This window comes from Sander vitreus, chromosome 20 (genome assembly GCF_031162955.1).
Source record: "Sander vitreus isolate 19-12246 chromosome 20, sanVit1, whole genome shotgun sequence".
Taxonomy (NCBI): Eukaryota; Metazoa; Chordata; class Actinopteri; order Perciformes; family Percidae; genus Sander; species Sander vitreus.
Window position 1 is genome coordinate 16043464 of NC_135874.1, and position 27272 is coordinate 16070735.

Genomic DNA, 27272 nt, shown 5'->3' on the forward strand with positions numbered 1-27272 from the left:
TGAAAGGGTGACGTTACTGACATGCGCAGATTCTAGCATCTGCGCATGATCGCCACGCGCTCCGCGGGCTTCGCGCGCAGACTTGGCAAGTACATTCGGTGTGGCGGTTTCAGTAGCTACCTGTAGGACTTCCACATAGGTTCCTTTTTGTTGTTACTAACCTATTCACCGAATTTTACAGATGTATTAATGAGTTTGGTATTATACGTCCATTAACCTGCCTTTGCGAGGTTTTAAAATGTTTCGTAGCAGCACAGAGGAGGTAGGTGACACCCCAGAATATGGACAAACATGGAGGGTGTCCCCAATGGACAGAAGCGGCCTAAATGAAACTACCTCGCACGGTCCCGCATCAACTTCCTCCGGTTCATCCCATCAAAGTTTAGATGAAGGCAGTACGAGCTTCAACCATGGTCCATTACTCCCCCGAATGGCCTCAGGTGATGTTATGGATAGCCAAAGTAGTTTAAGCTAACACTAGCATCTTTTACTTTCACAACAATGGCACACAAAGCGAGGATAGAGACAGTAAGATATAATAATGACATTTCTGATACAAAATGCTCACGTCTGAAATTGTTTTTAAAAAATGTGGATCATAGAAGGACAATGGGGCCCCATTTGTAAGACTGAAAACCTTGTGTCTGGGCAGTATCAACATTAATATGACACAGACCCTCTCCTGATATTTTATCTTGACACAGGTCAGTTCCATCACAGCCTCAGGTTAGGCAGGAACAATTCATCACTCTTTGCATCTACCTCGGATAGCTCTTCCCACCGCAGCCGTGGAGGAACACCAAACCAAAGGAGGCCCCCGGGGTCTGCTGGGGCTACTGGCACACACCCAGCACGGACACCAGTGACTGATCACACTGGTACTTCAGCCCTAGACAATGTTTGACCATGTCAATACGGCTGAAGCTGTACTTCTTATTCTGATTTCTGTGTTTTTGCAGCAACAAGTTGCTCCTCTGCGACCACAACCTCTGGTGCATCTGTGATTGTGGCAGTAGTTGAAGGGCGTGGTTTGGCCAGGGGAGAGATTGGCATGGCCAGTCTCAACTTGAAATATCCAGAGCTTATACTCTCGCAGTTTGCAGACACTGGGACCTATGCCAAGGTAACCCATGCATTGTCAAAAGCTATACCCTACATGCTTGCTGTTAATCATGGCTACACTAAGCAGAGACTCTAAAATAGAGGAAACTCCTGTCTCAGTCATATGTTACTTTTCTGAAGGTCATAACCAAGATTCACATTTTGGTGCCACTGGAAATACTGATGCCAGACACAGCCAGTGAGAAGGGGAAAGGGACAAAGCTGTTCAACCTCATCACGGAAAACTTTCCGGTACCAATGCAGAATAGATGTTATGAGTAAAAATACCCACTTTTCAAAGCATAAAGTAGCTCACTGTACGTTACTACTGCACTGCTGTGAACTGTGTATTGTACGCACATGTTGTACCCCCTATGACGTGTTCCTGTAATATTTTAATATATAATATATTGGGTTTTTTTTGTCAGGGAGTAGCTTTCACTGCTATCCAAAGAAAGTATTTTAATGAAAGGAAAGGACTGGAGTACATTCAGCAGCTGTGTGCTCCAGAATTTGCCACCGTCCTCATGGAAGTACAAGCTAAGTACGCCACTGAGTACAATATGGTATAGAAATAGATGTACTATGTACTGTTTTTTTATGACCAAATGTCTTGATTTGTTCAGATATTATTGCCTAGCAGCAGCAGCTGCTTTGCTGAAATATTTAGAGTTCATTCAGAACTCCGTCTACGCTGCCAAGTCTCTCAAAGTGAGCTTTAAAGGGAGTGAACAGACAGCAATGATTGACTCAGCATCTGCCGCTAATTTGGAGTTGGTGGTCAATAATAGAGACCACAGGTAAGAGGGCAAGACAATGACAGCACCATCTTTGTATGTGTAGTGCATTTATAATCATGTACAGTAAGTATTCAGTCCGTCTGTCTGCTTATCTTTTTATAGGAGCGAGCATACCCTTTTAGGAGTACTTAATCACACCAAAACGCCTGGTGGTGCTAGAAGGTTGCGATCCAATATTCTGGAGCCTCTCGTTGATGTGGACACCATCAACATACGCTTGGACACCATACGAGAGTTGCTGCAGGATGAGGAGCTCTTTTTTGGCCTGAAGAATGGTCAGGAATAAGCACCAACTTTTTTTTAAGCATACATTCAATAATGTGCTTACTGAAAATGAGAGCATGACAAAGTATTTGAATGTCTCTTCTTTTTTACTCTTAGCCATAGGTCATTTCCTTGACATTGACCAGCTGCTCTCTGTTCTTGTCCAGATCCCAAAGCAGGAAACAGTATGTACACTACCTTCAGTACTTCAGATTTTATCGCAATGGAATGTCTGGCATGGAGTGAATTTGTGTGTGTGTGTGTGTGTGTGTTTCGAAATGCTTTACTAACTAAATGTCCCAAAATTGCTGTATTTGTACAGGTTCAGGTGGCTGAAGCAAAAATTACACACATCATTCAGCTGAAACATACATTGGACCTGGTGTCACGGTTAAGGGTCTGTAAAATGTGTTCACAATCATTCTGTAGCCATGGATAGAATTAGAAACAAAATGTTACTCCACAAACCAATAGCATTTTACTAATTGTTATTTAGTTCGTATGCAAATAGTAAGTCCTTTAAGCATTACACTTTATGAACAGATGGTGTTAAAGAACTGCAAGACAACTCTGCTCAAGGCATACTACACCTCACTGGAAGACAACAGGTACCAAGACTTGTGCCTATGTCGGATATACATTTACTATCATGTACTGTCTACTGACTTCTTCCACTGTATATATTTGTGTCTGCCTCAGGTTTGACATGATCCTAGAGCAGATCAAGACGGTAATTAATGATGACACCACCTACCTGAAGGGGAGCCTGAACATGCGCACCCAGAAGTGTTATGCTGTCCGCCCAAATATCAACGAGTTCCTCGACATTGCACGCAGAGCTTACACTGAGATAGTAGACGACATTGCAGGTGTGTATTTTGTCAGTTAATATCTTTGGTTTGCAATATTTGTATGTAGTATTTATACAACACAGCTTGTTAAATGGCATTGTATTGCACAGGGCTAGTGAACCAGATGGGGGAGAGATACGGTTTCCCAATGCGTACCAGCTTCAGCACAGCTCGAGGTTTCTTCATCCAGATGAAGCTTGAAGGAGTGGTCTTGCCTGAAGGGAAACTCCCCTCTGAGTTTATCAAGGTAAAGTCCACTAAAGGTCAGGCATGGTGAAAACACTGAGAGCTAACGGACTAACTAAAAACTGAAAAAATTAGCTCAGCTGTGAGTGAAGAAAGATGAATTTCCCCCATAGGGACAATAAAGTTTGAATCATTGAATGAACACAAAAGCTGGGTTTCAACATCTACCACTGCAGGTCACCAAGCACAAGAACAACTATGGCTTCACTATTGCTGACCTCATGAAGATGAATGACCGCTGTGATGAGGCCCTGAGGGAGATCTTTCACATGTCCTATGTGTAAGGAGATCATGATCCTGTGACTTACAAATGTGCACAGTAATGTATTGTAGGCACTTAATTACACTGTCCTGAATATTGAAAGTGACAGAAGGATTTGTACAGTAAGGGCTGTCCTCAATTAAAGGATTTCTTAGCTAAGTAATCATAGAATTCCTTTGAGTAATTAGTAAATTGAAGCTGTCAAATTGTTTCCCTGGCACTCTTTCCATTTCAAAGATGAATATGATTACACAGAAATGTAGCGAAGTTCAAAGCTTATCTTTCAATATTGTTTTGATACCACAGATGTGACTATTATTGTACTGTAATGGCTTTTAAGTCCCATATAAAAGGCCCCTTAGCTGACAAAGACCTTAACCACCAATTAGTCAACTCAGTCATTAAAAGGTGGAGCTGCAAGTTTTTATATTTCTCTACCTAAGCAAGTTTTTATCTTATTACCCGCCGATTCAATTTATTGTGTTCTACTTTTCGTCCTCTGGTGGGTGCTGTTTGTTAGCTTATTTTCCTCCAGTGCTATGCCCCTGCAGCAGCTAACCTGTCTCCATACAGGGTGATATGTCAACTGCTCAGCACTATCCACGAGCACATTCACTGCCTTTATAAGCTCTCTGATGCCGTATCCATGCTCGACATGTTGCTGTCACTGGCCAATGCTTGCACCATCTCAGACTATGGTAAGTATGATCACTGTTTATTTCTACTCTCGAGTCAGTCAAACTGTAAAATTAACCTTAAAGAAGTCTGATCTGTTGTCTGAGGGAGGGCTGTGTGCACACAAGGCAGGACCCTGCTTCACTGAGCTGGCAGCTCTGCTGGCCTCAGCTCTTTTTTTTTTTGGTGGGTTGTGGGCAGCACCAGCCACGTGGGTGGTGAGCGCTGCCCCTCAGCTGTCTAAAAGTGTATCTCCATGGACATGTGCTGACTGCCTGCCCCCCTCCATCCCAGCCAGCTTGTACTCAGATTACCCTTGTTACATAAGTGTGCCCTGGTGCGCTGCATTTACTGAGACAAATCTCCTCAGCAGAGGGGCTAGCTGGCTATAACCATTGAACACGCCTCTCACAGAAATCCGCTTTTAATATATTGTGACACACATTTCAGTGTAACACCGTAAGAATTCAATTCTATAGATGAAATAATACACCTAATAATTGACTCACAGTTTACTGGCTATATAGGTTTGTAACAAAACTGCCAAATACTAACTCATACAGTGTAGCTGTATTTTAATGCATTTTGATCATTCCATGGAAATGCATGACAGAGTTATTATATAAACAGAATACAAACAAATAGAGGTATGTTTGATTGTTGCTTCTTTTCTGCTGTGTCTGCCAGTGCGCCCAGAGTTCACAGACACACTGGCCATCAAGCAGGGTCGTCACCCCATTCTGGAGAGAATAGTTGGACAGCAGCCTATATCGAACAATAGCTACATCTCCGAGGGCAGCAACTTTGTCATCATCACTGGACCCAACATGAGCGGCAAATCCACCTACCTCAAACAGGTGGCGCTGTGTCAGATCATGGCTCAGATAGGTCAGCAGCGGCAAACCTTTTAGCCTCACGTGAATTTGGAATGCTTAGTGCTAGGCATTGACTTGTCCCGATTATTGAGTAACGCTTTTGCATTATTGTTGCAGGTTCTTTTGTCCCTGCTGAGTATGCCTCTTTTCGTGTTGCTGATCAGGTTTTCACCAGAATTGGTGTGGATGATGATTTTGAAACTAACTCTTCCACCTTCATGTTGGAAATGAAGGAGGTATTTTGTGTTTGTGTTCTCTTTTAGCATTAGGGCTGCTCATGTTCTTTAGTTACATATATGAGGAAAATAAATTGTGAAATTATGATTGACTGCATTTTCACTTCCCAAAGATCTCTTATATAATTCACAACGTAAGTGACAGGTCCCTGATCATCATAGATGAGTTGGGACGTGGTACCAGTGCTGAGGAGGGCATTGGCATCTGTCACTCAGTTTGTGAGTTCCTCCTTAGCCACAAGGTAGAGTATGCACTTATACAGTCCTGCACTGACACTCCTTTCTGTGAAATGAAAACCAGATCAATTAGATTCCTATGCTCTATATTTATAATTTAAGCTGTTATTGTCTGTTGTGGTACACCTCTTAAGTCAACATTAAAGCTGTAAAGTCAATACGTGTATAGTGTTTGTTTTCCAGTGTTTTCATTTTTAAGGTGTGTGCTGTTTCCCTGCTGTTTGCAGGCGTTCACCCTGTTTGCCACACACTTTATGGAGCTGTGCCAACTCGAGTCTCTTTATCCCAATGTGGAGAACCAGCACATGGAGGTTCAGCACACACGCAGTGGTGACACTGGCACAGAGAGTGTGGTGTATACATACCTGCTGAATCGAGGATGCTCTGAAGAAAGACACTATGGTACAGAGTCAGTGCAATCTTAGTACAATCCTGTTGAAATTGATCATGAAAATTGTAACAGATTTTTTTGCTCTTCTAGGTCTGAGAGCAGCAGAAATGACTGCACTTCCTTCAGACATAATCCAAGAGGCAAAGATAATTGCCTCCAAAGTTAACCAGCAGCTTTTGGTATGGTTCAGATCAGCTTTTGCCTATTTCTCCTACCATCTTTGGTGCCTCAACCTGTTCTGTGGGCCTTTTATTTACAGTACATTTTAGCGTGTGCTTTTATAGCATGTCCATTTGTGAAACAGGAAAACTGGCTTTAATGTACAAGAAACCAATATTTGACCCTGAGTGAGTCTAATGCTGTACCGTGGCCTCTCATGACAGATAGCGCAACCATTTGTGTGTCATAAATAATTCTGTTTTATATCAGAGAAGTGCTGAGTAAAGAGACACGACCCATGGTGTTGTTTATTATTGCTCTAGGCCAAACATCACAGTGATCCGGAAACACAGAGGCAAAGAGCTGTGTACCACCTGGCCACCCGCCTCCTGCAGACTGCTAGGAACTCCAGACTGGACCCTGACAGCTTGCGTATGTATCTGAAGGGCCTGAAGAAGCAGTATGAGGCAGAGCTGCAGGCAGCAGGGCAACTAGCATCCATTGACACAGAGGAGGAATGACTGATTCAGCCTGAGGCAGTGATACATTTACAAAATGAAAGATCAGTGTCATCTGGGCATATTGTATTTAGTTTTTACGTTTTTTTATATTAAATTGATTTCTTTGAATTCCAGTGTTCATGGGTTTCTTTTTGGCCATCATATTAAAAACAATACAATATCACATGTTCATTTTGAAAATATTGTTGTTGAAAAATATTGTAGCAAAATATGTTAAATCCCCCAAAGAAATACTGTCCTTATATCATCATTAAAGAAGTATGGTTAGTTCACTAAATACCACAGATATACTGGAGGTCCCCTCCCATATAATATTGCGCTTTTTGTACTCGTGTTTAATGGACTTTGGGGAAGTGCAATGACCACTCCCCTCTTTGCTTTTGTCTATAGTAAGATTTACGAATCAAGACTGTCTCGAAAAGGTGGGGCTATCTCCTGCTTTGCCCTGCGTAGTAACGGCTCCGGCCGGTGTGCCTGGAATCTCAAAACAAGCGTTCCCCAGCAGCCTGACTATGACCCGCCCCCGCGAACCAGAAACAGCAGATAGTCTGACGGATAGCGCAGAAGAAACCCAAGCTGGAGCTGCTCTGGGAAGTCGAGAGTCTGCCAGAGTCAACGCAGAACTACGCCATTTCACTACTGGCTAAGGGAACAACAAACTGAAGCTACAGGTATGCTGTGTTTAGCGGTCATCGGCGATATCATGTTTATTGATTGTGAAAAAAGCCGCTCTTCCCATTCTTAGCGCAGCTACACTCTTTACCCAGGCCTGGGAACGGCCCTTAGGACTTGAACGGAAGAATGAAGCAGCAGACCGGGTCAGAGATTTCAGGAGAGGGGGAGGCTGGGTCACTATCAAGACGAGGCCCCCGTCTTGGGGGGGCAGATGTCCACGCCTCCATACGGGCTGAGAGTGTGTGTAAAAAAATTAACTTGGGTGTTCCTGTTAACATTTTTGCTGGTCAGTTCTATTCCTATCGCTGAAGACTTCCTCTGTTCTATTACCGTAATTGGATTGGTCGGCTAACGTTAGTAACGTTACCTGGATCACGTTAGTTGGCTAGCTTTTACGTTAGCTAGCTCATTCATAATACTGAGCTTTATCCACTCTGATACGAACTTGAGTGGCGACAAGCCTTTTCCTGTATGGATATAACTATTATAGCAGCTACTTGTAGCCCTGTCCAGGTCACTATTGAACCTCCACTGTTTAAATAAAAAAAAATGTTGCTAGTCATTTCGGCGCAGTGAGTCTTTCGTCGACATGTGTGCCTCCTTTCGCTTTCATAGTTGATTTGATTATAACATGTCGTGTGACTTCAGGAGCGAGCTAGGCTAACTTAGCAAGGAAGATTAACGCTATAGATAGATCATTTCTGCTATTTCTGTGATAAGAGACTGTCCACATGCAGCCTTTTTTTGTTGTAAGAACAGCTGCCATTACGTATCTTGGTTCAGTTGTGTGCACAAGGCCGACATTAGACATGACTGAGCATGCTGGGACATGGTACTCCACCATAGTGATCTGCCCTTGTTTCATTTTGAGGAAGCTTGCTTGACATCAAAGTCGAGGTATTGTTACTTTTTTCTGGTACTTCACACTTGTGTTGGCAATCCTACTACATCTGCAATAAAGTGGTGACTAAACATATGACTAACTGTCTAGTTGACTTCTAGATATAGTTTTTGTTTTAACTAACTTTAATGCTGAATAAACTCTAAACCTAAGAACCTTTCTGGAGATCCTTGGAAATCCTTTAAGCACCCCATTGGCCCCACTTTGAGAAACGTCTGCAAAGAGTCCATAAAGGTGACTGTTTTGTGGATTAGTATAAGTTCTTTGTCAATTTCTTTGAGGTCTTTGTTGGTTGTACTTGATTCAATATGTACCACGCTCGGGGAAGAGCAGACCATTTCAGAGGAACAATACTTATGGGTTGGTTTCCCCACTATAATCAAAAGCCCTACTGTGTACTTTGCTACTTTCTGTTTAGTTTATTACCAGAATACTGATAATGGTAAATTATCAGTGTGTCCTCCTTAGAGCTTAACTATTTAGACATAACCATCTCTCAATTGTCTTAAACTAGATAACTTTTAACCCTAGTTCTAATTCTGAGTTAAGATTACACTTGTCTGTATGTAAATATATACTAGAGAAATTGTTTACTCAGTTTCTGTGCTTTCCTGGACCTTTTTTTTTTTTTAACGTGCTTTTCAGTGAATTGTTGTCATCTGGCCTAGTTTTCAAGTACTGTCTGCGCCACTTTTTGGGCCCGATAGTTATCAGGAGTTCCCTCTCTGTCAATGCCTGCCAAATCAGGAGGCCTGGCCAGCCAAGTGGCTAGATTCCGAGGAGCCAACAGCCCGAAAGGGCTTTGTCCTCCTGGCTCATTTTGATGCTGGGACAAGGCTCAGGCTGCACTATGAAACTCATGCACCTTCCACTCTGAGGCCTGGGGCTAAAAGAAAGAAAGAAGGCAAGCAGGCTTCTAACTTTTACACCACTTACTCCACCCATGCTAAGACGACAATGTTGCTTCAAGTTTAATTTCACAACTTCATTTGGTCTGACATGGGAGTTTCCTGGAACATACAATGAATGTGATTTGTGTAGCCACTGAAAGTAAGTTACCGTATTCACCGATGCTGTGCATGTACAGTAGTAAATACTTTACTATGGCTTCTTTATGTCTTCGGTTTTATTTTTATAAAACTTTGATCTAGTTGGTTTATGACTAGGTTTCAGACATAATCTCTAGGCCACTGAAAGGCTTTTTTTGGTCTTGGCATGTTGCTTCAGTTCACAGGTAAGAAAACTATAGAGCAGATGGGAAGAGATTTAAAAAAAAAAAAAAACACTCAAGTAAATGTATAATATTTTCATCTTGGTACGGGTTTTTGACTGTACTGGTTTCAACTGTGCTCTCTAAACAAACTGCTGTTTTTTTTCTGCTCACAGTTACATATTTTCTATGAGTTTGCCCCCAGCTGTAACCTTTTGGAGTGTGGAGGAATGCACCAGTAAGCCTATCGAATGGGATCGTCAAAATCAAAGCACTACAGAAAATGTTACGTAAAAGTTTTTTTTAGTCAATGCTCAGAGGAAAAGCTTGGTGCTTAAAAGGCTAAATATTTTTTTCCAGGAAAAGGTGCGTCAAATATTAAACGTAACAGACCTGGTACATTTTTGTGTGTGTTGTGGAAGATGTAATGACAGATTTTCAAGGTGTGAGTGAAAAAACGGGGTCAACATTACACTATAAGGCTAAGCCTGCCATTCCTAAGGAAGCCCTGCAGTGGAAAGTTATTCTTAAATGTATTATCATGGGTAATCTGCTTAATCCAAATTACTAAAGAGGTCTGCTCTACGGCGCTGACTCCTATGCTATATTACTACCACAGATCCTGGGTAAATGATGGGATTGTGCAACACTTCAGGTCACTCACTGTCTGTGCAACTCTGTATTGTTGACAACACAATACTGTTGTGGTCACCCAGGGCTTAACTTGTAAAACCAGAGGCTTTTGTGTATCATGACGGTGGATCACTTGTTACCGGGTTACATCGCCGTGGTAACATGCTGAACACCTAACCTGGTCGGGAGCAGGTTATGTTGGAGATTAGAGATCAACCGGTGTTAAAGCACCGCCTACTGACCAATCAATACTCGATTGATAACGGCATCACCGTTCTTAGAAGATCCGGGGGAGCTCTGTGCGCGGAGAGAGGTTCGCTCATAAAAGTTAAAACATTTAGAGACCGACAACCCCGTTAACATTCCCTGATGGGTATCTTTATGAAAGATATAGATTTTCAGCGGAGGGAATTACGTATAGGTTAGGTATTTGTCGGCTTCTTGAGCTGTGTGTTGCCAATGTCACACATCGGTTTGAATGATGTTTTTATATATATTTTTTTATTTTCTCTCACGATCGCTTACTCACTGCCAGGGTTGCAACTGATAATATAATAGGCTAAAGCAACGACAGTTTATGGAAAGCAAAAGTGTAATTATGGTCAGATCTTGTGCCTGACTGATGGGGAAGTGATATCGATAGCGTTGTGATTTACGCATTTACAGCATCGGCTTTCTTTTTTTTTTTTGCCAGCTTTCCTTCCTGTTTTAGGAAGCAGTGACTGTATTGTGTTTTGCCTGTGAAACCGTGTCAGTGTTCTTCATATTTATGTAGAATTATAGTTTGCTCTTCTTATGTAAAATATGCGGCTCGGGTAGATGTTGAATGCGATTGGTCATGCTGTGCAAACACCGCCTCTTTTATGTGAACGCGTGTTGCTGGATTGGGAAACCCTGGGCTGATTGAACTAGTTGTTAACCACCGTCGTGACACAGTTTATGCAGGATTAGATTAGGTGAAGCCGGGTAACAAATGAATCCAGGGCATGTTGATCTTGATTTGTAGTACAGGCCTCAGGAAAAGACAACACGTGTGTCATATCACGATATTACGATATCCAAAATGTAAGATGATCTCTAGCCTCATATATCGATGTCAAATATCGATATCGATATATTGCCCAGCCCTAGCACCACCTCTGTGATTTTCACATCAAACATGGTATCTGAGGTGTAATCAGGTTGATTAAACAGAAAGAAATAAGATAAGGACATATATAAGAGGAAAATCAAGAGAAACTGCAAGCTCCCTGCTTAAAATGTTGGCATTGTTTGAATGTTTCTTAGACTAATCACATTACTTGGCTAAGTAGCCACATTTATTAACATACAGCAACTTCATTTTCACAGCCATCATGCCGCCATTTTTTTTTGTTTTTTTTATGCCAAGACAATATGACAATAATGCTTACAGTTGGTTTGGTTAATAATAGTGGCTTCTAGTGAGCAATAAGATGCCTTGTGTCTCAAATTATTACAGCTTTATCTGCACTGATTCCACCCCAGGAGACAACACACAGTTCCTAAGAATATCTTTAGCAAATGCTAAACTGATGAAGTCTCACTCTCAGGGCCTCTTCACTCCGTAAACTTTGCCTGCAATGGAAGAAGAACCTCCTCTCCCTTGGCTTAAAGCAGGCAGGGGTCAAACTGCAGCTGCAGCAGACCTAAGCGGGTGACACTTGCATGTGGGTGTATTTTTGCCTCTTGCAAATCCATCCTGATATGAGTTTAGAATTCCACCATGTCGTCTTTGTGGGGGCTGAAGGAGGGAAGTGACTAAAAGACAGCGGGCCATCTTCTTTTTTGGCCTAGTTGTCTTTCTGATGTTCTTGGTTTATTTTGCCCACCTTTTTAAACCAATGTAAGGTTTCAAGTTTTCAATCTGGCTCCTACCAAGCTGGGTTTCAAGTACATACCCCTTATTGTCTGTGTATGTAAAGGTGGGGAGGATGCTAAGCTGTGTAGCTGGGGTAGTGTTATCTAAATTGGGTTATAGCGCTATGAGAGGAGAGGGGGTTATTAAGTCCTCAACGCTAATGATGTACCAACACCTCCACCTCCATATCTCATACTTGCACCAGTTCACACATCGCAGGCTAGCTCTCATGGATGGCAGGTGTGGTTGACCTGCAAATAAATCTGAATATACAGCAAGACTTGTATTGGATGGATATGATCAGATTCATGTACATAATGTCGTTGAGTTATTGTGATCTCTGGATTTGAGCAGCGTTTGCTAGTTGCATTTGTTGGTAGAAAGCTATTACCATAATGGCATGCATTCAGTATGTGGGAAATATTGGCAGATGCATACCATGATGTGGAATGGAGCAGGTCTGCATTTTAACAGTGACTGTGTGCCAAGTAGCCTAAATTAAAGTTTTTCCCTTCATTCTCCTCTTCAGAATGGCTGTGGATATCTATGACTCTCAGTACCTGCTCATCCTGGCCCCTTCCCTAGTCATCGCCCTCATGTTCCTCTTCTTCTGGCTCTTCATGAAGGAAACCTCCTACGATGAGGTGCTGGCCAGGCAGAAACGCGACCTCAAGCTACCACCATCTAAGCCAGACACCCGTAAGAAGAATGAAAAAAAGAAGAGCAAGAAGAAGGAGAGTGCCAGCGGAGGTGGAGGGGAGTCGGAAGAGGATCTTCGGGATTTTGATGTGGCTGATGGTGCCAACAGCTCCACTCTGGAGGTAGAAGAGGAACCTGCACTAGTGGCTACTCCAGATCCTGATCCTCCAACACCTATTCCCTATGTGCCTGTTTCAGTGTCACCTGATGCTCCTGCTGGTCTGAGGGAGAGAAAGAAGAAGGAGAAAAAGGCTGCCAAGGCCGCCGCTGCTGCTGCAGCTGCCACCGCAGCAGCAGCAGCTGCTGCTCCTCCTTCTGAGGAGCCAGAAGTGAACGGCTCAAAGCCGGTCAGCCGCAGGACAGAGCCATTCCTGGCTGCAGGCAAACAGTCCAGCCTTCCCTCTCCCCAGCTTGAGGTTCAGGTACAGGTCCAAGCCACTCAGGCTCCTGTTCAGGCTCAGACACCTCCACAGATTTCTGGAAAGAAAAAGGAGAAGAAGAAACAAAAAGCAGAGCCAGGTGAGTAGCCAAGAGTACAGTTTAAAGTGGGGTTGTCACTTAGATTCTCGTGGAAAAATGGAAATAGCTAAATCTTTTGTTTAATAAATTCCTCCTAAGTTACAGTGGATGACCAGCAGCCAGAGGTTAAGGCTGAGCAAGCTCCAGCTCTAGTCAAGAAGGAAGCTCCCATTGTGGCTGAAACCAAAGTTCTGGACGGTGCAACCCCAAGTGCTACCAGTGGCAGGAAGAAGAACTCTGCCAAGAGGCAGAAGACTGAGCATGGTAATGGTGATACAATGGTCTCACATGCTAAATTATATCTAAATTTCTTCACAATATCAGGACATGCGCTCAAGCCTAAACTTCTCGCTTTGTAATCAAATGTTTTTCCTCAAATCCAGTAGATGAAGCCCATGTGCTGGCTGACTCAGCAGCTTCTGCGAACCACCAGGCAGGCCATAACGATGATGTACATTCCAAAGGGAGTGGCAAGAAACAGAAGAATGAGACTGACAAAGGTAAGGGGAGCGGGGGGGGGGAGAGAAACAAGTCTGATCCAGTATTTCAGTCTTTGTTGTTGTCCCTGCCATTTAATAACATGCTAAATTGCATGGTCTTGTGTGTCTTAAACAGAGAACACGGAGGTGAAGCTGAAGGAGCTGCTGTCTGGTTTGTCCAGCCTGGCTCTGTCAGAGGCCGAGGCTGTCAGCGTGATCGCTCTCCTCGGGGAGAAGAGCCCTAATGCTTTGGATGCTTGGCACAAAGTGAGAGATTAATAAATGATACATTTGAATTGGGTGTTGTGACAAGTGACATTTCACACTATTTGGCAGGAGACCTGGTATTTGTAGTTGGGACTTGCCATGCCTGCTTTCTTAATGTTATGTGTCTCACCACCAGTCTGCGGCTAGGCCTGACCCAGCTGCACAGGAACGAGAGAGACTTCTTACAACTCTGCAGGAGGAGGCTTCCATTGCCAAGGACAAAGTGAAACAGCTTAACCAGGTCTGGATTCCCATGCTCTTCTTAATGAAGTACATACTATGATACAACTTATTTTAGAGTAATTTAACAGCTTCATATGCACTCTTCTGTGCTTTAGGAGCTTCAAGTTGAGAAGCAAAAGACAGGCCGGGTGGAGGCCATGATGAGAGAGCAACGTGGAGCCATGGAGAAAGAACTGGGTAGCATGCAGGGCAAAGCACAAGGCAGCTACCAGGAGCTCCAGACCATGCAGATAAAGGTGATTTGACTTATTGCATAAGTATGGACATTAAATCACTTGTTTTCCATTTTGTTTACATACAGCCCTCTATATCATCAATACTGTGGGGGGGAGCAGAATTAAAAAAATGTAAAGGAACCCAGACCTTTTGGCATTCCCTTAAGGCTGCATGCAGACTGAATCATCTTGTACATTTGTAGTTTCAGCAGGTAAGGGAGCAGCTGGAAAGCCAGATCACTCGACTGCAGCAGGAGAACAGCATCCTGAGGGACGCAGTCAGCTCTGCTACCAACCAGATGGAGAGCAAGTCAGTGTTACACTACTAGTCACTACAATAGATAAGACCCTACTGGTCATGCTCACTAGAGCTTCATGCATGTCTCATCTGCTCGTCTTGGTGAAACTATCATAGTGATCCAATTCATATAAGAATTTCAGCTCATTATCTTTGCATTTTAGCTCAGACTTCTCATCTTAAAATGATTCTCCATTTCTTCTGGCTGTGTTGCTCACTTAAGAGATCCATCTGGATGCATAGTTGCACAATGTGAAATGCCCCCATTTTCATATCACTCATTTGTGTGCATGTGTTGCTTGATAGGAATTCAGCAGAGCTGAACAAGCTGCGTTCTGAGTATGCCAGCCTGATGAAAGAGCTGGCGGACAACAACAGCAAGCTGCAGCAGGAGGAGCACCAGAGGAAGTCACTGGAGGTCAACTATAAGCAGAACGTGTCCCAGCTGGAGGTACGCTAATCCAGATGTACAATGTGTTGCTATGTAGGCCGTGCTTCAGTTTCCCCGGGTGAGACAAAAATGAACTGGGCTGTACAAAACCTGGGCCATGCCGCACAGCCTCAAATCTGGTTAACAGCAGTGGTAGCATTACCAAGGAAATGGGAGGAGGTTGAAGTGGAAGTCCTAGGCAGGGGTGTGGGAAATACAACTTGGGTTGGGAGGAGTGTGTTGGCTGTGGAAGCTGGAATGTTTGAGGCTTTGTGCTGTGTATGAACAACCCTTTCCTGCGAGACACCCAGATCAGCCCTTCCTGTCTTTTCATTGACTGTGATTTAAAGATGGAAATTTGAGTTGCTGGCTTGAAACGGAATGGTCTCGGCAAAGAACCTGAGAGCCATGGCAAGAGTTGAGATTTTGATGACAGAAATCTGGTTTTCTTTATTGCACAGACTAGAAAAATCAATTAAAGCGTCTACAAGATGTTTTGTAATTTGGACTATCCATTAACTTAGTTTAGAACATCCAGAGCTTTGTTTGAGTTGAGGAGGACTTAAAGGAACACGCCGACTTATTGGGACTTTAGGTTATTCACCGTAACCCCCAGAGTTAGATAAGGCCATACATACCCTTCTCATCTCCGTGCGTGTTGTAACTCTGTCCGACGGCTCCACCGGTAGCTTAGCCTAGCACGGATCCTGAAGGTAATCGGTTCCAACTAGCCTACTGCTCCGAATAAGTGACAAAATAACGCTAACATGTTCCTATTTACATGTTGTGATTTGTCTAGTCACAGCGTGTACAAATAACAAGGTCACATGAGACACAGCCATCTTCTAACCGTATATAAACTGGGAACTATATTCTCAGAAAGGCAAAGCACTGCTACTTCTGTTACTTGGGCGGAGTGATATGCTTGCAGCACCTGAGAAGCCCCGAGCAGAGAGTAGCAATGCTTTGCCTTTCTGAGAATATAGTTCCTAGTTTATATACGGTTAGAAGATTGCTGTGTCTCATGTGACCTTGTTAGTTTAGTGTAGTGTGGCAGTACAACACTTGTTTTCTATCATATGGATTGGGAGAAACGTGTTCACCAAATTGGATCTATGTCTCCATCCCCAGGCCCAACTGCAAGATGCTAAGCGAAGTTGGGACGAACTGCAGAAGTTCCTCCACAGTGTCAATGCTGAGAGAGAGAAACTTCAGGCCTCAAAGCAAGGTAATAAAATATGTCGCACTAAACATTCAATCCTTTTAACTTGTTGCTTCTACTACATTAAAGAGAATTGTCAATTACATTCAGCAACTGATTGTCTGTCTGTGTATTTGTGGGTGCAGAGCTTCACAGCAAGTTGTTGGCAGTGGAGACGGAGATGAACAACAAGAACAAGGAGATCCAGACCCTACACAGCAGCCTGACTGAAGCAATGGTTTCCAAGGATCTGCTGGAGCAGAGAGTGATGGAGCTTATGTCCCAGCACAGTATGCCTGATGACTCAATGCAAGCCCGGGTTCAGGTGAGCTGCTACAACATCCCATTTTAGTACTCTGAAGTGTTGATTCCATATTGAGATGCACAGTGAATTTCTCTGTGAAGCAGAGCAACACACTTGTATACACTAATACAGTCTGTGTTTAACAGGACCTTATGAATGAAAACAAAGGTCTTCAGGTCCAGAGCGAGACCCTGCAAGTCCAGAATGAGACCCTGCATGCCCAGATCTCCTCACAGGTATATTGGACAACCTTATTTACCTATGTTTAGTTGGACAAATATGCTCACATGCCTAACTGTATGCATGTAGGATAACATAGATTTTCTTCTAATTTAGGTCACCCATGTCTCTCACATTGAGGAGCTACAGAAGCTGTGAGAAACTATTTAGACCTTTTCAGACATATAGTGACGGCATTACAAGTGATACTGTTGAACCATTTCTCATGCACTCTCCCAACTTTTCCCCTGTGCTGTTTAGATTGGCTGATAAGGAGTTGCAGAGAAAGAGTCTGGAGGATTCTTTAAATGCGGAGAGAAGCAGTGGGGCCAGTAGGGAAACTAACATGCAGGTATATTTGCAAGAGCACTTCATCGACAGCTTTTTATACTACCATTGCATTAGTTTATTAGTCTGCTGGAATTTGGCCAACATGTTCTGTGCCTCTCATTGCGTTCAGAGGGGAATATAAATTGAAGACCATGTACACCACCCTGCCAGAAAAAGGGTTGACATTTGCAGATATTTTGTGTTCAGATGCCAAACCGATATAATTAATTTCACGGTTTTATAAACCTAAGACAGAATTATGAGTGCTATGTCAGATCCTGTATCATCTTGGCATAATAAATCTCTCTTTCTTGTGTTTCCTCTGCAGTCCTTGCACAATGAGAACATGTCACTGAAGGCAGAGATTCAGAATCTGCAGGCACAGATTTCTGATCAGGTTAGCCATGTACCTTGTCTGTTTTAAGTGTTTCAAGTTTAAAAGGCCCCTATGGGTTTGTGTTTTTCTCTTTGACACACACTCTCTATTTGACTCTCCCCATGCAGACTGCCTCCCAACTGGCTTTGGACCAGTTCCAAAAGAGGTGTGTGTGAAAACTGGAACATATTTTAAATGTCATCTGGTTAGCCTTGTTACTCTGTCCATTAAACTAGTAAGCCATAATGAATAACTGAATGACGTCATAAAACATTGCTCCCTACCCAGTGTCCGGGAGAAGGAGGACAACATGAAAACCGTAGAGGACCTTCTGGAGAAGGGGCTGATTGAGGTGGCCAACAAAGAGGAAGAGCTCAAGGTGTTTGTTTTTCTCTTTTGCTGCCTCACACACATTTGACTGACGTCAGCATGCTTTAAGTGACTCTGCATTTCACTGCTTGCCTTGTAATCACAATCCCTAATTGGACAGAAAATCTATAAGTAATTTCTCTCCCTGATGCAGGCTATAAGAGAAGAAAACAAGGCACTAAAACAAGAAATAGAGACCCTTCAGAGAAAGACAGCAGAACAGGTGAGTTGTATAAAATTCACTCCCCATGCACACGCACATGCCGGCCCTGCTATTCTCTTAAAGAGATCGACGCAGGCACCAACGCACAAGTATAAACTTCAGGCCACTTACGTAGGCTACGGCGAAAGCTCTGCGTGGAGCCTCCACAGAAGCATAAATCCCGCTTTACTTTTTGCCATTGTTCTCTCTCTCCAAGTATTTTCTGTTTTTTCAACTCCTATAAATCAATTTTCAACCGCAGAGCAACGGTAGAGAATCTGCTTCCTGTTTACACCAGCACGTCCATGCCCAGTGTATGCAAATGATCGTGTGATATGCGTTGTCAGACGTGTTAATATGGATGAAGATTAGTTCTGCTACACAGCTAAAACGCTTGTGTGGACGAAGATCATTTTTCTTTCAAAATGCTGTTTAGTAGCATAGTAGTGTGGATGTAGCCTGTGAATGTAAAGTGTGTTCTCTTAATCGGTATGGATTCCTTTTTAAATTGTCTTTTACCCTTATCACAGGCATCATCAGAGTCGATAGTGGAAGAACTTCACAGCAAGTAAGATCAATCATTGACTTTGGTATTATATTACGATTATGGCAATGTAATAGTACCATAGTCTTATGATCGCCCAACATCTACAACAAACAAAGACTAACTTTAGTTTCCGTAACACCAGTCTGTGAGTGGCGGCAACTTTGCCAACTTGCTGAGATACAGAGCAACTGATACAAGTCATAATTACATGTTATAAAACCAAAGGCCACTCCACTGTAAGCATTTAAAAACAAATTCCTCCTGGCACTCCAGGCCACTCCTGAGACACACACCTGATAATTCTCCGCTGGCACAAGAGGCTGTGCATTGTTAAATGTCCTCTTGTCACGGATGTCATTATATATGTACGTTATCAGCAGATTCTGTGTGACGTCAAACTGTTCTCTATGATGAACCATTGTTTGACTTTTGCTTTATAGGATCCAAGAGAAGGATGTGAAGCTAAAATCATTGGAGGAGAGTCTACAGATGGCACAAGACAGCAGCTCTACCAAAGAGAAGACAGTTGAGGTGTGGGCTTTTCTGTTTCAATGGAATACTGTGTTTGCAAATTTAGAGTGCTCTACCTTTTTATATTGTTCATGTTGTATTGTCTTACTTTGAGCTCTTGTCTAAAGCTGTTTTTGTCTCGCAGGCTCTGGAGCAGCAGTTGGCTGCCTTGCAGGTAGAGGTAGAGCAGCTGAGACAGAAGGAGACATCAGAAGAGCTGACCAGATCTGGTACCCAGATCCAAGAACTCCAGGCTCAGTAAGTTAATCCCTATACTTCAACATGTCGTCGTCCAGCGTTGCCTTCACAAATCAGACTAATGGTAAGAGCATCTGACCCACAGGCTAGCAGCAAAGGACCATGAGATCCAGATGCTACAGGCTGAGCTGGAGGCAAGGACTAAGGAGCTGAGTGAGAAGGTGGAGCAGATACACCAACAGGTGAGGAACGATCTCAAAGAATTGCAAGTGTGACACATTCTATGGTTTGAATCAGGAAGATTTGTCTAGCTACCAAGTATGCATAGTAGAACAAACGGGCCACTTCTGACCAGTGACTCAGACAAAACTGTTCATGTTTGAATTGTTCTTAAATTTAGATTTTTTTTTAAATTTTATTTTGGTTTTGTTACGAGGGACATAAGAGATAAAATCCTCATTCAGTCCTATTTTTAATGGAGTCTTTTCCCCTCCTTAAACAGCAGTCCCACACAGCAGTGCCAAGCCCAGAGCTTCTTACAGCGTGAGTAATGTTGCATTCCATATGATAACGTACATATTTTCTACACACATTTTCATTTTAAAGGACCCGTAACTACATAATAATTCAAAATGAGTGGTTATGTTGTCGTCTATTAGGTTGTCAGAGAAGGAGAAGCAGGTCTCAGATCTCCAGGGTGAGCTGGCTGAGCTGAGGGACTCCCTGGAGCTTCATAGGAAGAAGAACAACGTAGGTTTGCTACAGTGTTGCCCTGAACTGTATACCACCAGTGACTGCTCTGGTCTAGCCCTGCGAGACATCATCCCCTCCCCTTGTGTTGTTCCCCGAAACACTCCCCTCACACTGGAGTTGCACATAGCATACATCCATACTTCCCGTTGTCCACTGCCGCTTGGTCCCACTTGTTTTGCTTTGTGCTTTCTTTAGCTAAGGTTGTGTTTTCAACATGATTGTACACATCAGTACGGATGTCTAATTTGATTTGGATTGCTTAAGCTGAGCGTTTCATAACTGGGCTTCCAGCCTACTCCTGTTATGCTCACAATTGGCCATGACTGTTTCAGCAAGCTTGTCTGTGCTTGTGGGTGATTCAGAGCGTTAGAAACTCTCCTACCTTTTTTTTCTTTTCTTTTTTTTTTTTTGGGTATTTGCATTGAAAAGCATATTTATGTGACCTTTGTTTTCAAATTTTTGTATCTCCCTTATATATATATCCAGACATCATTACCTAAATTTGAATAGACTAGTAGTTGAAATACTAGCAGAACTTGAAGTACCAGCAGAACATTGTTACAATACATATCTTGCATACTGTGTATTTTGCTTTTACCCACACAAGGTGCGAGACTGTGACTCTCAAGGCTATTTGTTCATACTTATTTTTAGCGGCTGGAGCATGGGTGAAAAACAGAGTGTAGCAATTTTAAAATGAGAAATGCGTTCAGTTTGTTCTGTTACTTTACCAGTCTTCATTTGAGGGTCACTGAATGCATATATCCTGAGGCTGAACTGAAAGTAGCATCTCTCTGGAACTGACCAAAACAGGAGCTTCGGGAGAAAAACTGGAGTGCAATGGAAGCTCTGTCAGCTACCGAGGCCATGCTTCAAGGGAAACTCAGCAAAGCTGTCAAGGTTCGACACCCCACCTCAGTCTCCTTCACTCTAGTTCCAATCTGATGCATCCCCCAAAAATGCTGTTTTTTGCCATAATTGACCCAATGAGATTTATTTTTCGTCATCATCCATTACAAAGCTGCATACTCATTTACCTCACTCTCGCCCCTCCCCTCTGTTGTTTGGCTTCAAGTTTTCAATTGGCCTTGTGTTAAGCTGTTGAACTATGCTACTCCCCTTGGGAATCTCAGACTTTATTAACTTAACATATATTGGTTTCATTAGCGGATACATTTTTGCATTAAGCTCTGAAATATATAGAAGATTTCTCCTCTCCCAAAGCTCAGGCTGATGCTTGGAAATGAGTGCGCAGTGACCTAGAAATTGTTTCACTAGATGTCATTAGGTTGAGATTCATGGTAATCATTTCTGCCGCTTTCTGTCTGTCATGCCACTTCTAGCATGTTCTCCGCCCCCCCTCCAATTCTGCTTTGTGACATCCATACTGTCAATGTCACCCGTTTTTCAGTCAATGAAAATCTGTGTAATTCACTTTGATTTTAATGCATTCTTTTTAAAGGAAGTGTGATCATTTAAAATGTTGAATGAATATGCAACAGTGGCCTTATGTTTCTCAATGCTGTGTACTCCTGACTGAAAGATCTTTGTGAAACTAAATGTAACTACAGTATATGTCTTGTAGCTGCAGGTCCATTTCGTGTAGACAGAGTTGGCTACCAGATAGCTGGTCTATTAACAGTTATAGTAAGCATATATGTCTGCCCTCCTCGCTTTACGTCAGGGTAGGGTACATGCTGAACCATCGACACAGCAGCTGCTCTTCAGCCATCTGAGTACAGTAGAAACCACCTTCTTAGAGCGGAGCCAGGGAGTTCCTTGGCAGCTGTTGTGTACTGTCAGTGCACACTGTTTGTATTCAACTCTATACACTCGTTTCAGAGCTGCCTTGTGACACGGTGTGTTAATGTGAATAGTGGTTAGAGTGCCAGCTGGCTAGTGCTTGGCATACGCTCTCCCTTCAGGCCCTCAGAGTGACAGTGCATGATGCTAGCCTATTGTGGGAGGATTGATAGCTACCTTTTTTTTTTATTTATTGAAGAGTTTCAAGGTACTTTGTACAATTTCATGAAAACATGTTGATGTATTTGTGGTTGCAGGAGGACTGAAGATGTGATGTGCTCTGAATGTGAGGTTGCTGACAGTCGGTGTAGGTGTGGCCTGTTGAAAGATGCTGATGTTTTCTTAGGGTAAATGGAAGTAGGAGTGAGACAGCGTTTATCCTGATCCTCTACAATTATAATTACAAAGATTATGTTAAGTGAATCATTCCTGTAACATTGATTGGAGCAGCTTGATGCATGGCTTGGTTTAAAACGGCCTCATAGAAATTAGAATAAGGAAGAAGGAAAGGTGGTGGTCATATCTGCTCCGATGACCACTGGACTTTGTCTTCGAAGTGACTGAACTATGTGAATAGCCGGTGCTCAATCTCCTCTCCTGTCTTTTTGTCTCTTTGCCCGCTCCTGTCGCCTTGTAGGAGAACCAGACAGCACTGACAATGTGTCAGGCCGAGTGTCGAGATGTTCTGCACAGACTTCTGCCCCATGTGCCTCTGCCCAATGAGCAGGTATGGATAATATTGGATTTTTACCTCCCATGCAAATTGGTGTTTGAAAATCAGTTTTATTTCGTTGCACTTACTCCTCCTGTGTTGTGATTTTTCTCTTTACTCTTCATCTCCTCTTTCTAATAGAACCATCAGGAGTGGCTCCACAGATTTGAGGGGGCAGTAGCTGAAAGCTCAGCTGCACAATCCACCCCTGCACCAGGGGACTCTAAGGTAAATAAAGTGGAAGTAAAGTAAATTTGAACATCTTTCCTCTCAAACTGAAAATATTTTTTAGCAAGAAATACTTTTCACTCACTCACTCAAACTAGGGACTGGCTGAGAAGCTGAAAGAAGCTGAGGAAGCTCAGAGGATTCTACAGAAAGACTGTGACACATACAAGAAGGTGTTGGCAGAGACGGTGAGATGAGGTTTTAACATTTGTGCTTCCTTAGTGGTGTCTCTTGCCAAACTGAGCTGTCATTCCTGCTGTATCCACAGGAGGGCATCCTGCAGCGCCTCCAGAACAGCGTGGAGCAGGAGGAGTCTCGCTGGAGGGTGAAGCTGGAGCTATCTCAGGGAGAGCTCCGAGAGGTGTGTTCAGGTTTAGCCGGAAACAACTCCCAGATTGAATTATTAAATCTACATTATTGCACCATGTGTGGGTTTCATTGCATAATTCTGCTGTCTCTTCCCTTAGATGAGCCTGAAAGTCACAGCTCTGGAGCAAGATGTTGAGAGACTAACTGATGGCGCAGAGTTGGAAAATGTCAGTCCAGTAGAAACGCAAACTCAATCTCAAACTAACACTCTGACCGAATGTAGTTCAAACATTCTGCCATTTTAACTTGTGTTTGTCTCGGTCACAAGTATCTTTTGAACCTCTGTTGTGCTCTGTAGCTTAGAAGAGGAAAGGAGCACTTGGAGTCTGAGTTGGAGAGGGCGGAGCGTGAGAGTGCCACCTATGTAACAGAGGTCCGAGAGGTGAGCAGAAACTTTACTCCTTCACCCAGTCATGTCATAGTGTTCATTCTCATGTGGCAAAAGAACAAGCTCTGTTTTAAATTTCATGTCCATGGCATGTTTTAATGTTTTTGTGACATCCTGTTTATTTGGGGCTTATGAAATCCACACAACACATTAAATAGTCCATATTCAGCTCTAGCAATGACTCTATTTGACTTACCAAACTAACTTAATAGACCTGCTTTTGGAAATTTACAGTCATACACAGGATTCTGTGGTTTATTTATCACTACAGGACTCTGCTAAATAGTAAGAGCATTCCCTTTTTGTAGAAGTCTTGTGGCCTGATCAGCTCATATCACTGCGTAGACAGGTTGTGTGCTCGTAGGGCTGTCCTGGACTGACTCTCACAGACTCCCATTAAACATATCATCTCAAAACTCAATTTCAGCTCAAAGATCTGTTGACTGAATTGCAGACCAGACTTGATGGCTCATATACAGAGGCTATCAGACAGAATGAGGAGCTGAATTTGGTAAGCGTTGCTCACCCTCTAGCTAGAACCTCAGTGACATGCTAACTCAACCCTTAAGGAGCCAGGACTCCTGTAAAGTAGCAAAAACCTAGAAGTGCATAATGATGACTGATGTTCACACTCGGTGATACTTACAAGACTAACTCTTTGTTTTCTTTCTACACTGGCACTACATTCATCTCATGTTGCCTTTTTCAGGCTTCTAACAAATGGCCTATTAGAACTTCCTTCTGCAGAGTCCAAAAATATCAAATGTGCTCCATTTTGTCCATCTTCAGCTATGATTTTTACTCTACACCTTGAACTGCACCTCTTCAGCCTTCTTACAAACCATGTCTGTCTGTCTCGTGACCTTTGTCTTTCAATGTAGCTGGACACTTTACTGTGGTCTTTGTGTAGCATCAAGTCATTTGTTTTTTGACAATATATTGGCTGCGTTCAGACCAACAATAGCACTATCAAAAATGTAGCTTCCTGATTAATTACAATGAGGACTTGAACAACAAAAAAACAACACCGGACCATTGAACTTCTGTTGCAACGCATTGTTACATTGTCCAGCAACAATGCTTGGCCATGGCCTATGTAGGACAAGCAAAAACTGTTAGATCTGTGCAAGTCTTGAGCACTTTTTATATGTGCATTTAATGTAGGCAATGTTGGCAGGAGGCTCTCAAAAAATGCTCTGTGTACATGTAATGCTAAATTATGAATGGGATTCACATGTGTGAATGGCATGCTATAATGTGCTATTGAGCGTGTGCTAAGTGACTGTTTTGGTTCCAGCTGAAAACCCAGCTCACTGAGACGCTGTCCAAGCTGGAGACCGAAGAGAACGAGAGGCAAAAGGTGGCTGGTGACCTGTATACGGTAAGAATATTTGTTTATATTTTTATCCCACTGCTGATGTGTATCCATCTCCAGGACACATTGTTAACATGTGGAACGTTCTGGTCCTTAATCCAGGCACAGCAGTCTCTTGATCTGATCCAAGGGGAGCTCTCAAAAGTGACTGACAACGGTGATGACCTGATAGAGAATAGCAGTCTGTCGTCACAGAGAGTAAGAGTCTGGGGCAGTATGGGTGCTGTAACAGTTGGTGTTCTATGTCTTTGCATGTATGGTAATTAAGTGGTTACATTGAGCTCTAAATCAGCCATTCTGTCTCTGACAGGAAGAGATTGACAGAAAGGAGAAAATGACTGCAGGACTGAACCAAACAGTCAGGGAACTGCAGCAGCTGCTACAAGGCGTCAGCCGGCAACTCGCCAAGAGAAAGGAAGGGGTAAGGCCTGTTACTGTGCTGTTCTTACAGCCCAAAAAAAACATTATAGTATCATAATCTCTCACATTTGTGTATTTGAATGTGGAGTCTGAACATTCTGCTTTCCTCCAGGAGGCTGACAAAGATCTGCCCAAGGTATAGTGAGAGGAGGACAGCCCACCCCTTCCTCCTCCTCCACGCAGCCACCCTGACTGCACTACAGAGACCACCTTTGACCTTCGGTCTCATCACTACCACCGTCGCACCATACTGTCACACCAAGCCACACCCTTTCCCCAACCTCTGTCGCCTCACCTGTACTGTAGGCAGCCTCCAACTGACTCTGGCCCAGTCTCACTGTTGGCAGAGGTTACTGTTAATTCCAAACACTCCAGACACTATACCAAATCACACTACACCACTCCCACCACATTCCTCTTTATCAGCAGCATCGCCAGTTAATTTTTATTCTAAACTTAAAAATGACATCCAGCATAATTTAAACTGCGTGGCAACCATTCCTCTGTTTAAAACACCTGTATTTTTCAATGAAATCCGTTTGAATACTACAGTAGTTTTTGTTGTTTGTCAAGAGAGGACAGTGATACAAATTTCCAACTTGATGACACAAACTTTGGGTTTTTAGTCCTTTTTTCTTAACTTAATAAAGATATGTATAGTTTGCATGTACCAGTTAGGACCTGCTGAAATACACTGTTGTTGATCTGTTTACCTCCTGACCAGTAAACGATCACAAACTGTGAATTCATGAATTCATAGCTCCATGCATACCTTGGCTCGGTATTGGGTGGGAGAAGGGAGATTTAAAAGGGGTCTTCAGCATATCAGAAGGGCCACTACGTGACTATGGAGATGCATGGACATATTGTAGTCAAGTCTGTACTCCAGCTCCAGAGAGAAGGGAGTCTGACCCTGGCTGTGGAAAGAGAAGGCCAGGTCAACAGTGTAAAGGTTTTTAATCCTACTGCAACTACTCTAGGAGTAAGCGTCCCATATCATCTGTAATCAACACTCGCTATATTGTTGCTAAGTTCATTAACACTGAAGATTTTGTTCTTTTTGTAACAGGCGATGTTAATAAAAAGGGATGCTTGATAAATCTGTCCAGTTTCATGGGTTGAATCTTTTTCTTCCACTGCACTTCTTTCTCCCTACCACTGTGGGGCAGCATGCAACCTTACTGTAGTTGACATTTCAAACTAATTTGATTCAGTCTTGAAAAACCTGAATATGCACAGGGAAATTACAAAGCTTCTGCTCATAAAGCTTTTGCTGGCAGGTATAATTATTCCTTGGCAAAGTATTCATCTGGCTTCCCTGTACACGATAAACATGTTTGTCATGTAGTGGTGATATTTTAGGCAAGTGGTTTGTAGAGAAGGTAATTTACATGAGGACATACAAAACATTTCCCATCAGTAAGAAGACGTGAAAGGAAGTGAGAATTTAACTGGTAGCTTAAACAATCAAAGATTACCATGGACAACGTCTGACGGGGGAAAGAAATCACTTGTTAATGCTGTGAGTGGCTGAGTGTGAAAGTGTACTGTAAACCCAGATGGGCCATGGTTGTGATTTTTTTTTTTTTTTTCTTCTTTTCTTATTTGTAATGTTTTAGATTTAGCCTCCACCGCTACCAGCTTTCTATTTTTATTATTTAAAAGAAATCAGGTTCTGCGGGACTGAACCTGACTTGACTTTGGGTATCTGCACTGTACAGCTCTCATCTTTGCATGTTATAAGGCCTTTAAAACAACAGGAGTGTTGTGCGGGCTGGGGGGGGGGTCAGGTCAGTGGCGCGAGCAACATGGGATCAGCACATTCCTCACATTCTCCCACACTGTCATGCTGCAGTCAGCTGATTGGAGATCTGGCTTTTACCTCCATGGAAACCTCGCGAC

General features: G+C 42.9%; 2 protein-coding genes across 6 annotated transcripts; both read left to right on the forward strand.

Annotated features, from left to right (window-relative positions):
• Positions 1 to 238: 238 nt before the first annotated feature.
• Positions 239 to 6669, forward strand: msh4 (mutS homolog 4). Its single transcript, XM_078278131.1, has 20 exons — positions 239 to 440; positions 705 to 878; positions 960 to 1123; positions 1243 to 1353; positions 1530 to 1645; positions 1728 to 1901; positions 2004 to 2176; positions 2283 to 2350; positions 2488 to 2562; positions 2709 to 2773; positions 2865 to 3034; positions 3127 to 3263; positions 3439 to 3542; positions 4098 to 4222; positions 4887 to 5087; positions 5192 to 5310; positions 5424 to 5552; positions 5775 to 5949; positions 6029 to 6117; positions 6421 to 6669. The coding sequence occupies exons 1-20, from the start codon at positions 239 to 241 to the stop codon at positions 6616 to 6618; spliced, it is 2769 nt and encodes a 922-aa protein (XP_078134257.1). The 3' UTR covers positions 6619 to 6669.
• A 481-nt stretch (positions 6670 to 7150) lies between these two features.
• Positions 7151 to 26474, forward strand: ktn1 (kinectin 1). Of its 5 annotated transcripts, none has more exons than XM_078276886.1 (36): positions 7152 to 7289; positions 12446 to 13134; positions 13234 to 13398; positions 13518 to 13634; positions 13750 to 13880; positions 14017 to 14121; positions 14219 to 14359; positions 14542 to 14648; positions 14943 to 15087; positions 16198 to 16294; positions 16414 to 16592; positions 16718 to 16807; positions 16908 to 16945; positions 17052 to 17142; positions 17449 to 17517; positions 17625 to 17662; positions 17785 to 17875; positions 18020 to 18088; positions 18598 to 18635; positions 19055 to 19145; positions 19270 to 19382; positions 19468 to 19564; positions 19825 to 19865; positions 19982 to 20072; positions 20889 to 20975; positions 22516 to 22605; positions 22732 to 22818; positions 22917 to 23006; positions 23087 to 23179; positions 23286 to 23354; positions 23486 to 23569; positions 24003 to 24086; positions 24873 to 24956; positions 25053 to 25148; positions 25261 to 25371; positions 25483 to 26474. In XM_078276886.1, exons 2-36 carry the CDS (start codon positions 12447 to 12449, stop codon positions 25510 to 25512), a joined length of 3837 nt encoding a protein of 1278 aa, XP_078133012.1. In that variant the 5' UTR covers positions 7152 to 7289; position 12446; the 3' UTR covers positions 25513 to 26474. The 5 variants fall into 5 exon arrangements, with proteins under 5 accessions (XP_078133015.1, XP_078133012.1, XP_078133013.1 ...); XM_078276887.1 differs by having other exon boundaries at positions 13521 to 13634; XM_078276888.1 differs by having other exon boundaries at positions 13240 to 13398.
• The last annotated feature ends 798 nt before the right edge of the window (positions 26475 to 27272 follow it).

Coding starts and splice junctions, on each gene's coding strand:
- ktn1 (XM_078276886.1), top strand. CDS start 12,447: ATGGCTGTGGATATCTATGACTCTCAGTACCTGCTCATCCTGGCCCCT. Junction 17,518..17,624: donor AGGCACAGATTTCTGATCAG/GTTAGCCATGTA, acceptor CTCCCCATGCAG/ACTGCCTCCCAACTGGCTTT. Junction 23,570..24,002: donor ATGTAACAGAGGTCCGAGAG/GTGAGCAGAAAC, acceptor ACTCAATTTCAG/CTCAAAGATCTGTTGACTGA.
- msh4 (XM_078278131.1), top strand. CDS start 239: ATGTTTCGTAGCAGCACAGAGGAGGTAGGTGACACCCCAGAATATGGA. Junction 3,264..3,438: donor TCCCCTCTGAGTTTATCAAG/GTAAAGTCCACT, acceptor CTACCACTGCAG/GTCACCAAGCACAAGAACAA. Junction 6,118..6,420: donor AAGTTAACCAGCAGCTTTTG/GTATGGTTCAGA, acceptor TTATTGCTCTAG/GCCAAACATCACAGTGATCC.